At 49.1% G+C, this 12,715-nt stretch overlaps 1 protein-coding gene and 1 pseudogene across 1 annotated transcript in view; one reads left to right on the top strand and one right to left on the bottom strand.

Moving 5' to 3' along the window:
• The window catches only part of LOC115128819 (electrogenic aspartate/glutamate antiporter SLC25A13, mitochondrial), a 106,971-nt gene extending 94,485 nt beyond the window's left edge, over nt 1-12,486 (bottom strand). The window contains 1 exon segment of the mRNA XM_065017970.1: nt 12,380-12,486. Within this exon segment, the coding sequence (XP_064874042.1) occupies nt 12,380-12,469 (90 nt within the window). The 5' untranslated portion in view covers nt 12,470-12,486.
• LOC115128704 (stathmin-like) lies at nt 10,277-10,926 on the top strand (annotated as a pseudogene).
• Nucleotides 12,487-12,715: the final 229 nt, after the last annotated feature.

Genomic DNA, 12,715 nt, shown 5'->3' with positions numbered 1-12,715 from the left:
TGAATGATGTCAAGAACCGTCTTCCTCTGATCCCAGCAACCCTTGAACAAGTGGACCGCGCCAACATCTAAACAAAACTCGACCTGCAAAGTGCATATAACCTTGTCCTTATACGTGAAGGCGACGAATGGAAGACGGCCTTTATCACCGCACGAGGGCACTACGAATACCTGGTCATGCCCTATGGCCTTACTAACGCCCCCGCCGTCTTCCAATCCTTTATGAACAAGGTTTTCCAGGATATGATCAACAGCTTTCTCATCGTCTACATTGATGACATCCTGATTTACTCCCTAAAGGAACACATACAGCATGTGCAAAAGGTACTTTAACAGCTCCTTGACCATAACCTTTATGTGAAGACTGAAAAGAGCACCTTCCAAGTAAACTTCCTCGGGTTCGTACTGACACCTGGAGGGGTCAGCATGTATGAGAACAAAGTCCCTGCCGTCAGTAACTGGCCCAAACCCACCACCGCTAAGGAACTCCAACGTTTCATTGGGTTCTCCAATTACTATCGCCGGTTCAACTTCAGTTCCACTGCCGCTCCCATCACTGCCCTTACCAGCCAAAAAGAGCCGGACCTTTCAATGGACTGATACAGCCCTGAATATTTCCAACAACTTGAAATGTCGCTACAGCTCAGCTCCTGTCCTTCTCCAACCTGATCCGACCCTTCCTTTCACCCTGGAGGTGCTTCTGAAGTAGGAGTAGGAGCGATACTCTTTCAGCGGGTGGGAACACCTCCAAAATCACATCCCTGTGCCTTCTTCTCCCGGAAGTTATCCTCCACTGAGAGGAATTACAATGTGGGGAACAGAACTCCTCGCCATCAAGCCGGCCCTCGAGGAGTGGCGCCACTTGTTGGAGGGCGCACAACATCCTTTTCTCTTCCTAACAGATCATTGTAATCTGGAATATATCAGAGGGGCCAAGAGGTTAAACTCCAGACAAGCCTGCTGCGCTCCTCTTCACACACTTTCATGTTACTTACATCCCTGGAAAGAAACGTAAAAGCTGATGCTCTTTCCGGCCAGTTTGACCTTCCGACCAGTAAGTCCGGTCCTACACCCATTCTTCATTCCTCTTGCATTATGGGGCCGGTACAGTGTGAGGTTCACTCTGCCATACAAGAAGCCCTCACCTCAGACACAGCTCCTCCTGAGACACCAGCTGGGAGGAGTTACGTACCAGCAGCTGTTAGGCCCCAACTGATGCAATGGTGTCACATGTCCTTTGGGTCAGGACATCCGAGCATTACACAAACCACCAAACATCTAGCCCGTAAGTTCTGGTGGTCCTCACTGGCATCTGACCTAAGGCATTACATGCTCTCCTGTCCATTCTGCGCCCAAACCAAAAGCCCTCGTTATCTCCCTTCCAGTAAGCTTCAACCTTTGCCAATACCTCACAGACCCTGGTCCCACATAGCTGTTGACTTCATCACAGACCTTCCTGAATCCTCTGGTAACACCACCATCCTTGTCATAGTAGACCGTTTTTTCAAAAATGTGTCATCTGGTTCCTCTTCCTCATTTACCCTACACCATGGAATTGGCTGAGTGTAAGTTCCAGCAGGTGTTCCGTTTTATGGGATTCCGGAGGACATAATCTCTGACCGCGGGCCCCAGTTTGTCACCTGGGTGTGGCGAGCCTTCTGTGACCCGACCGGGGGTCGCCCTCAGCCTCTCCTCCAGGTACCGTCCCCAGACCAACCGGCAGACGGAACGCCTGAATCAAGAAATAGGGAAGTACCTCCGCCAACAATATTCTGCCTTTCCACACGACTGGAGTCGATATATGGCCTAGGCCGAATACGCTCAGAACTCACTCATGCATTCATCCCTCCGCCTTACTCTGTTTCAGTGTGTACTTGGTTACCAACCCCCCATGTTTCCCTGGGAGGTGGAGCCTGGTACTGTCCCAGCTGTCAACTACTAGTTTCGGCGTAGTGAGCGGGTATGGGAGACCGCTCACCGGCATCTGCAGGAGGCCTCTAATACCCAGAAACGCTTTGTCGACAGACGCAGCAGACCTACGCCACTCTTTCACCCCGGACAATGTGTGTGGTTCTCTACCAGAGACATCTGCCTCCCCTGCAAACAGTTCTGTCCTTGTTTCATTGGTTCCTTCAAGATAACACTAGCACGTACCACCTCCAGTTACCCTGTCAGTATAAAATCTCCTCGTCCTTTCATGTCTCTGTTAAAACCGGTCACCTACAGTCCTCTTCATCCTCTCCATCCTCCAGTCTCAACCCGCAGTGCACCAACACCGTTGTACGTCGGAGGGGACCCCCCCTCAGGCCATCCTTGATTACAAATACCTGAGAAGTCGCATCCACTATCTAGTGGACTGGGAAGGTTATGGGCCAGAAGACCGGTCCCGGGTCCCCAACCAGGACATCATCAACCCAGAGATAATTCAGGCATTCCACAGTGATGGTCCCGCTCCCCGACCTCTGGGTCAACCCACCCCCCTGAACAGACCCACTGGACATCAGCCTCGATGCAGAACATCGGGTCAGTCCACAACCTTGTCGAACCAGCCTGACCTCGCCCCTGAGGTATGCGGCCGCCTCTGCTCCCCCGCCCACTCCCCCCTCCGGTGCCGTTGGGTCGTCAGGAGTATTCATTACAGGCACATCTAGCCACTGGGATTATTGCCCTTTCTTCAAGGCAAAACTGCTCCAGCTCCTTCAAGTTGAATGGGTTCCGCTGGTGTACAGCAATCTTTAAGTCATACCACAGATTCTCAATTGGATTGAGGTCTGGGCTTTGACTAGGCAATTCCTAGACATTTAAATGTTTCCCCTTTTAAACCACTCAAGTGTTGCTTTAGCAGTATGCTTAGGGTCATTGTCTGCTGGAAGGTGAACCTCCATCTCAGTCTCAAATCTCTGGAAGACTGAAACAGGTTTCCATCAATAATTTCTCTGTATTTAGCACAATCCATCATTCCTTCAATTCTGACCAGTTTCCCAGTCCCTGCCTCTGAAAAACATCCCCACAGCATGATACTGCCACCACCATGCTTCACTGTGATGGTATTCTCAGGGTGATGAGAGGTGTTGGGTTTATGCCAGAGAGTGTTTTCATTGATGGCCAAAAAGCTACATTTTTGTCTCATCTGACCAGAGTGCCTTCTTCAATATGTTTGGGGAGTCTCCCACATGCCTTTTGGTGAACACCAAATGTGTTTGCTTATTTTATTTTTAAAGAATTGGCTTTTTTTATGACCACTCTTCCGTAAATCCCAGCTCTGTGGAGTGTACAGATTAAGGACTTCGTCCTATGAAAATCCAAACCCGCTGTGGATCTTTGCAGCGCCTTCAGTGATCTCAGCGATCACTGCCTCATTGCCTGCATCCGTAATGAGTCTGCTGTCAAACGACCACCCCTCATCACTGTCAAACGCTCCCTGAAACACTTCAGCGAATAGGCCTTTCTAATCAACCTGGCCTGGGTATCCTGGAAGGATATTGACCTCATCCCGTCAGTGGAGGATGCCTGGTTATTCTTTAAAAGTGTTTTCCTCACCATCTTAAATAAGCAGGCCACATTCTAAAAATGTAGAACCAGGAACAGATATAGCCCTTGGTTCCCTCCAGACCTGACTGCCCTTGACCAGCACAAAAACATCCTGTGGCGTACTGCATTAGCATCGAATAGCCCCCGCGATATGTAACTTTTCAGGGAAGCTAGGAACCAATATACACAGGCAATTAGGAAAGCAAAGGATAGCTTTTTTAAACAGAAATGTGCATCCTCTAGCACAAACTCCAAAATGTTCTGGGACACTGTAAAGTCCATGGATAATAAGAGCACCTCCTCCCAGCTGCCCACTGCACTGAGGCTAGGAAACAATGTCACCTCCAATAAATCCACCATAACTTAGAATTTCAATAAGCATTTTTCTACGGATGGCCATGCTTTCCACCTGACTACCCCTACCCAGTTAACAGCCCTGCACCCCCCTCCCCACAGCAACTTGCCCAAGCCTCCCCATTTCTCCTTCACCCAAATCCAGATAGCTGATGTTCTGAAAGAGTTGCAAAATCTGGACCCCTACAAATCAGCTGGGCTAGACAGCTCTTTCTAAAATTATCCGCCGCAATTGTTGCAACCCCCTATTACTAGCCTGTTCAACCTCTCTTTCATATCGTCTGAGATCCCCAAAGATTGGAAAGCTGTCACGGTCATCCCCCCCTCTTCAAAGGGGGAGACACTCTAGACCCAAACTGTTACAGACCTACATCTATCCTACCCTGCCTTTCTAAGGTCTTCGAAAGGGAAGTTAACAAACAGATCACCGACCATTTCGAATCCCACCATACCTTCTCCGCTATGCAATCTGGTTTCCGAGCTGGTCATGGGTGCACCTCAGCCACACTCAAGGTCCTAAACGATATCTTAACCGCCATCGATAAGAAACATTACTGTGCAGCCGTATTCATTGATCTGGACAAGGCTTTCGACTCTGTCAGACTCAACAGCCTTGGTTTCACAAATGATTGCCTCGCCTGGATCACCAACTTCTCAGACAGAGTTCAGTGTGTCAAATCGGATCTCTGGCCGACTCTTTTCTCTGTATACATCAATGATGTCGCTCTTGCTGCTGGTGATTCTCTGATCCACCTCTACGCAGACGACACCATTCTGTATACATCTGGCACTTCTTTGGACACTGTGTTAACTAACCTCCAGACGAGTTTCAATGGCATACAACTTAAATGCATGCTCTTCAACCGATCGCTGCCCTCCCGTCCAGCATCACTACTCTGGACGGTTCTGACATAGAATATATGGACAACTACAAATACCTAGATGTCTGGTTAGATTGTAAACTCTCCTTCCAGACTCACATTAAGCATCTCCAATCCAAAATGAAATTTAGAATTGGCTTCCTATTTCGCAACAAAGCATCCTTCACTCATGCTGCCAAACATATCCTCGTAAAACTGACTATCCTACCGATCTTGGACTTCGGCGATGTCATTTACAAAATAGCCTCCAACACTCTACTCAACAAACTGGATGCAGTCTATCACAGTGCCATCCGTTTTGTCACCAAAGCCCCATATACTACCCACCACTGTGACCTTTATGCTCTCGTTGGCTGGCCCTCGCTTCATATTCGTTGCCAACCCCACTGGCTCCAGGTCATCTATAAGTCTTTGCTAGGTAAAGCCCCGCCTTCTCAGCTCACTGGTCACCATAGCAGCACCCACCTGTAGCACGCGCTCCAGCAGGTATATTTCACTGGTCACCCCCAAAGCCAACTCCTCTTTGGCCGCCTTTCCTTCCAGTTCTCTGCTGCCAATGACTGGAACGAATTGCAAAATTTACTGAAGCTGAAGACTCATATCTCCCTCACTAACTTTAAGCATCAGCTGTCAGAGCAGCTCATAGATCATTGCACCTGTAAATAGCCCATCCAACTATCTCATCCGCATATTGTTTTTTTGTACCCCAGTATCTCTACATCCACATTCTACATCTCTACATTCATTCTGCACATCTATCACTCCAGTGTTTAGCAATTAAATTATAATTACTTCGCCACTACGGCCTATTTATTGCCTTACCTCCCTAATCTTACCTCATTTGCGCACACTGTATAAAGATTGTTTTAATATTGTGTTATTGACTGTATGTTTGTTTATTCCATGTGTAACTCTGTGTTTGTGTCGCTTTGCTTTATCTTGGCCAGGTTGCAGTTGTAAATGAGAACTTGTTCTCAACTGGCCTACCTGTCACGTTCTGACCTTTATTTCCTTTGTTTTGTATTCATTATTTAGTATGGTCAGGGCGTGAGTTGGGGTGTGCAGTCTATGTTTGATTTTCTATGATTTGGGGATTTCTATGTTTCTTCAGATGAAGAGGAGGAAGATCGATTATTTAAACACTACCTGTTTAAATACATTTTTTAAAATTATCTTTGGTCTCTTTGTTGCCTCTCTGATTAATGCCCTCTTCGCCTGGTCTGTGAGTTTTGGTGGGCGGCCCTCTCTTGGCAGGTTTGTTGTAATGCCATATTCTTTCCATTTTTATTAAATAATGGATTTAACGGTGCTTCATGGTGCCGCTTGCTTGGTGGTGCCCCTTGCTTAGTGGTGTTGCAGACTCTGGGGGCTTTCAGAACAGGTGTGTGTGTGTGTATACTGAGATCATGTGACACTTAGATTGCACACAGGTGGACTTTACTTAACTAATTATGTGACTTCTGAAGGTAATTGGTTGCACCAGATCTTATTTAGGGGCTTCATAGCAAAGGGGGTGAATACATACATATTGTTTTTGTGACCCCAAAGTGTCCAGTCCCCACCCCCCCATGAGTACTCTGGAGCACAGCCTCCCGCAATGCTTTTGGGACCACCACCTGCCACCCCTCCTCTCCCGTAGCTGACTCCTTCCATGCCCGCTGTAGCACGCCATCAGCCAGCCGCAGTCTCACAAACTTTGACCACAACCCTTTGGTCGCGAGTGACAGCGCTGCCACCTCTTCCCATGGTGGCCTCACCTGCGCCTCTACTCACTGTAGCCCTGGCTGGAGGTCTGTGTCCCGTCCCTGCTGCTGCCCCCATTCAGCCACGTCGACAGCTCACAGCAGACAGGCCCGCTCGCCCAACACACTGTGGCACAGACCCCCTCCTCTGCACACAGCTCTCTCTCCCGTCCCTCTCTCCACTCACAGTGGAGGCAGCCGCCTGCAGTACAGGCCAGGCCCAGGATGCTCTTCAGCTGACGCTGGTCGGTGGGGGTGGGCCAGTCTCGGACAGCCCCCACCTTATCCTCCATGGGGCTGATCCCCTCCTTCCCCACTCGGTGGCCCAAGAAGGACACCTCTCTCCTCATGAAGTGGCACTTTCGGGGTGGAGCTTCGGACCTGCGGCAGCCACCCTCTCCAGCACACGCCGTAGCGCCCCCAGGGCTAACTGGAAGGAGCTGCCATGGGCCAGGATGTCATCGAGGTATACCAGACACTGCTGTCGGGGGATGCCATCCAGCACCCTGTCCATCAACCGCTCAAAAGTAGCTGGAGCTTTGCACAGGTCGAAGCACAGGACCTTGAACTGCCAGTATCCTCTGTTAGTGGAGAATGCCGTTTTGGCTCTGGCCTCTGGGGAGAGGGGCACCTGCCAGTAGCCACTGCGGAGGTCTAGTGAGGAGAACCAGGAGGACCCCTTAACCAGGTCCAGCGACTCATCGATACGTGGTATGGGGTATGAGTCCTTCCTGGTTACCTCATTCAGCCGCCTGTAGTCCGCACAGAACCTCAGCTTGCCCCCCTTCTTCGGAACCATGACGACTGGCGCCGCCCAGGTGCTGTCTGGGGGCTCGACGAAGTCTGCCCGCTGCATCTCCAACATAGCCTTGTCTGCCGCCTCCTGGCGTGCCAGCGGGATACGGCGGGGACGCATCTTGATTGGTCGAGCAACACCTGTGGCAATCTCATGCTATACCAGATGAGTCTGACCCACCTCTTCCTCACTCAGCGCAAAGCTGTCTCTGAATTCAAACAGCAACTGCCACAACCGTTCCTGCTACTCGGGGTCAAGACCAACACAGTTCCTCCCCCATATCTCCCTCACTGCAGACAGTGTTCTCTCCTCTCCCGTCTGGGTTTAGCTGGGCAGGGGGGGGGGGGCGTGGCCCGGGCTCACAGAGGGCTGTGTCATGGAGTTAGTTGGGGGAATGTAACACACAGCCGTAGGTGACAGGGGGGCTGGAGAAAAGTCACACACTGATGTGGGGGAGGGGGTGCAGCCATGAGTCTCTGCTGTTTTAACTGTTGGAGTAAAGGGATTGTTGGGTTGAGTGAATGTGACATGAGGGGGCCATGGTGTCTGCCAGCCCTCCCTGGAAGGTCAGTGTGCCCCCATTTAGGTCTAACTGGCAGCCTGTACTAAGAAAAGTCCAACCCCAGGATACAAGGGTCCTGCACAACCGCCACCCACACAGGATGACGCACAGACCTGCCCCTTACTGTCAGAGTCATTAGTCCCTTCCCTTTCATGGTGCCAGCTCACCTGTGACTGTGCGGAGCCGCACAGTTGTGGGCTCACATTGTGAGTCCAACCTGGCACAATATCTGGCCTCACCAGGGTTACTGTGGACCCCCTCCACAGTGACAGGGACATGACAAAAGTCCCCAACACAGGTCTGGCCCACCACAACAACAGGCTCCATCCGCTTGCCCTCGTCTGCTTCTGGGGGAAGTGGAGCCTTGCTTCCCCGTCTGTGCCGGTGGGCTCCTCCTGAAGAAGACGGTGGTTGGGATAGGAAACGAGGGGTCCGCAATACCCGGTCTATGCGGACCCCGAGCCATTTCCCTGAGCTCTGGGGGACATGGGGCAACCCTGGCGCAGATGGCCTGGCTGGCCACAACCCCAGCAGATTCTGGGACCAGGGCGTGTTTCGTGCTGCCTGTAGCGACACAGCACGAATGAGTTCTGTCATTTTAGCCACCCATGCAGGCTTTTCCGTCTCCCTGCACCCCCACAAAAGCCCCAGCTGAAGCCCCAGCCCACACCAGTTCCCTCTCCAAAGCCATCTTCAAGGCTATCTGCAATAACTCAGGATGAGCCAGCTGTATGCGCAGCTCCGTAGGAGAGAGCTTCTGTATGAACTGGTCCCGTGCTAGCTCGCTCTGCACGGAGGGGGGCATGTGTGCATATGCCAGCCGAGAGAGGCTCTCAATGTCACTAGCTAGCACCCGTAGAGGCTCTCCAGGCTGCCTGCGTCTATTACTCAGTTCGGAGCGCAGCAGCCCGGGCTGTACACACTGTCCATAGCGCCTCCTCAGTGCTCCCACTAAAGCACCATAATCACGTCTGTCCTAGGGGCTAATCATTATCAAACAGGCCAGAGCGTCATCCGTGAGGCATAAAGCCAACTGCAGTGCCCTTTCTTCATTCGACCATCCCCTAAAATGAGCTAACAGTTCAAACTGAGCATGAAAAGCTTCCCAGTCCGCCTTACCGGAATACTTCAGGGTCTTAAATGATACGGACGCAACCGGGAACCGGGCGCCGCCATGTTTGTTTACATCCTGAGCCCCAGATTCCTCATCCCGCCGCATCGATGTCACCCCTTCGGTCCGCCCACCAGAATCCGTGCGAAGCACAGTCGACGAAGGACTCATGCACGCTTCAGCCGCCATCACTCTAACGTCCTCCCACAAGCGGCCTCTGGGCTCCGACGCCCTGGCGATCTCCTCAGCCAGATCCTCCGACGTCCATGCACAGGCACCTCCTTGGCGATAATCGTCCCCTACCTCCACTTCACATTCGGATTCCCTCGAAGCATTTTCAACCCCCGTTCTCACCTACGGTAGCTAGCCACAGAAGTCAGCTAGCTAGCTGGCTAACTTTTATCAACGTTTTTACTTCTGACACCAATGTAATGACCTGACTAGATCATAAAGGAACAATTGTCAGACAGAGGTTTGAGTTTACGAATTGACGGTTAATTAACCCAACTTTACACAGGCTACTGTTTGGCCGTAGCCCACGCCAAATAAATGAAAGATACCACACAAGCCAACCGTGACCTTCTCTTGTGAAGGCCAGACGTAAGAGGAAGAACAATGGCTAAACCTGGTCTTAACTTCCAATGCTCCATCCCCCTGCCCAACCCCCCTCCACGCCACTCCGCCAACCACCAGGATGCCCGTCATCAGAACATTCCAGGCATTCCCGTGATTGGCAGATAGCAGGTTGATTGGCATGTCGGACCCCGCGAACATTGGTAAGTACAACACAACCCACTAATAGCCTAACACACAACACAACACTGTCTGTGCAGGTCACTACAATATGCACACACCACTTTTCCGTTTTTTATTTTAAAGCATTTTTTTTAAACAAGTGATTTTTTTCACTTCACCAATCTGGACTATTTTGTGTATGTCCATTACATGACATCCAAATAAAAATATATTTAAATTACAGGTTGTAAATGCAACAAAATAGGAAAAACGCCAAGAGGGATGAATACTTTTGCAAGGCACTATAAGTCTCAATGACGATGTGCAAATGTCACCTGTATCATTTGACAATGTTAAGATTCAACAGGTCAATATTGCTGTCTTTATATGGAATTATTATATGAAACGGGGCTGTACATAATAATAGGGGATTCAGCTGTGAGTTTATAAGTTATTACATTTTGGGGGGAGGGAACACTTTCTTCATTCAAAAACGTGGCTCGAGGCAGATGACGGCGCTAGACACAAGGCACAGAAAATTTGCGGCTAAAGTCTGGCTGCTGAGGAGGAGTTGGTTTCACTGTTTGTGAAGGTACATTGACTCTGTCCACTGCTGAAATGGCCTCTTCCTGCGGAGATATACTGGTTAAGGAGATTGACAAACATGCGTCTGGCCAGGTGTTCGAAGTGATCCTAGGAGCTCCAGCTCCAGACGCCAAGGGAGAGTTCCCCCTTTCTCCCCCCAAGAAGGAGGACCTGTCCCTGGAAGAGATCCAGAGGAAACTATAGAGGCTGCAGAGGAGAGGAGGAAGTCCCATGAAGCGGAGGTTCTGAAACACCTCGCTGAGAATAGGGAGCACGAGAAGGAGGTGCAAAGGAAAGCCATGGAGGAGAACAACTACTTCAGCAAGATAGCGGAGGAGAAGCTTAACCAGAAGATGGAGGCTAACAAAGAAAACAAGGAGGCCCTTCAGGCAGCCATGAGTGAGAAGTTCAAGGAGAAGGACAAGAAACTGGAAGAGGTGCGTGCTAAGAAGGAAACCAAAGAGGGCGGTGCCGAGACATCAAAAAACTGAACAGTTCAGTCTATGGGGGAATTGTATACTATAGGGTTTTTTACGTATCCAAAGATTGATTTATATTTAGTTGATGGCCAGTATTTTTGTTCCCTGCCACCCACTTTATGAAGAAAAATAAGTTCTCCCCGTTTGTGAATTTAGCTTCTCTGCTGTAAGTGTACTTGCTGTAGTTTTACATGTGGATATTGGTCTCCTTGTTGCTTCTACTCCACGGCTGTCTAAATGTTACTAGCCTTCAAATCCTCAATTCCTTTCAAATGGCACTGGAGGATAGGATCCAAGATAATATCCTTATACCACCAATGAAGCTTTGAGAGATGAACAAAAAGAGGAAGCAAGGATTTGACCTCTAGTAACTGTTTCATATACAGGCCATGTCTTTGGATATGTAGCTTTTGTCATTGCAGCTTCTGACCTAATGAAAAATAGCAGTGTACGTAGTTGTCCTTTAAGGAAGCATGTGCTGTGCATAGGCCCTCGACATGATCTCTCTTCCATAGTGCCGCTTTAGAACAGTGTCCCCGTGTATCTCACACCTGACTGTTCATAGCACTTATTGATCACTGTTTGTTAACATATTGATTGGTTTCACCTTTTCTCACAGCATCAGGTGTCGTATTGCAGGTTTTGTTGTTCAGAGATCTGCTAGTCTTGTTCTTTAAAAAACTAGGGCTGATATGGCATCCTGATCCTATTACACTACACAAAAGTAGTGCACTATATGGAATAGGGTGCCATTTCAGACACACCCTAAATCTAATCTTTGTGCCACTGCAGATTTTAGGAGTTTGTAATGTGGAGTTTTGTCTCAAAGCACATGACTTAGTGCTGTTGTAGGGCAATAAAGTAACTTTGCCAGACTTTGAATCATCTAGGATGTTACTGGAAGTGGGTCTGTCTACACATGGAATGCAAAAGAGGAATACACTTTGGATTCTTAATAGATGTTACTAGTTGACTTAACTGTTGTACTAAAAAATACATTCATTTATTTAAAATATTATTATATATTTTTTTTTTTAAAGACATGGGGCACGTGCCTAATCTACATTGTAGAATTTGATCACGTGAATTAATAACTGGCCCCAGTGGAGCAAGCAACAACAGAAGCCTTATATTACTGTAGTGTATGTGTACGGGGAGAAGCTCATGTAGCATTATGCTAACCAAGGTTACTAGGCTACAGCCGGCTTTAAATCAATGACATGCTAATCAGCCGGCCACACGGGACGTGGGGAAAGGGAGGGACAGAGACCACTGGTTTCACTGACAGGTTGGTCTGATAACCGGCTTCCGCATAGTGCATCACAGGGAAAATATGCATCCCATTACAACCTTGACTTCTGCAAGTAGCCCCGTCCTCCTACACTGTAAAGCCCAATGTCATTGCCACTGGCTAATGTTAACCTCGAACATCCTCTTAGCAGGCTAACTAGTAGCTAGCTGGCTAGCCATCTATCAATAGATGGGAGGGGGTCAGTATGTGAGAAAGTCGTCCCTGCGTTCGAAGGTGTCGTTATCTATTCCGACATTGTCTAGTTCACCTACTGACAAAAACTGTATTTTTTTCCTCGAAAAGGTGAGCTTACCTTTGCAGCCATAGCAAGATTACTGTCAACCAACCAAGCCCACTGACCAAGCAAACCCGGTAATTTCCTTTTGCGTGACGACGTTCCCATGGAAATCACGCGCGGTTGTCTAACGGTGCAGTGAATAGAGGAGATCAAGGCAGCTAAAGTGTTCACGTGGTATGGAGCGGTAGAGAGGTGGCAGGCATCGTTATGTAACCATCCATATTACTAACCATCCGTATTACAGTCTATTCATATTACATGAATACGCTGTTACTACACAGGTATTAGAGTAAGGTGTTGGCAATCATTCCTTATTTCAAAGTTCTCTGTCTTTCTTAAGATCTCTGTATC

This window comes from Oncorhynchus nerka, linkage group LG4 (genome assembly GCF_034236695.1).
Source record: "Oncorhynchus nerka isolate Pitt River linkage group LG4, Oner_Uvic_2.0, whole genome shotgun sequence".
NCBI classification, from domain to species: domain Eukaryota; kingdom Metazoa; phylum Chordata; class Actinopteri; order Salmoniformes; family Salmonidae; genus Oncorhynchus; species Oncorhynchus nerka.
The sequence above is the reverse complement of the archived record's forward strand: the minus strand, read 5'-3'. Positions and strand labels throughout refer to the sequence as shown.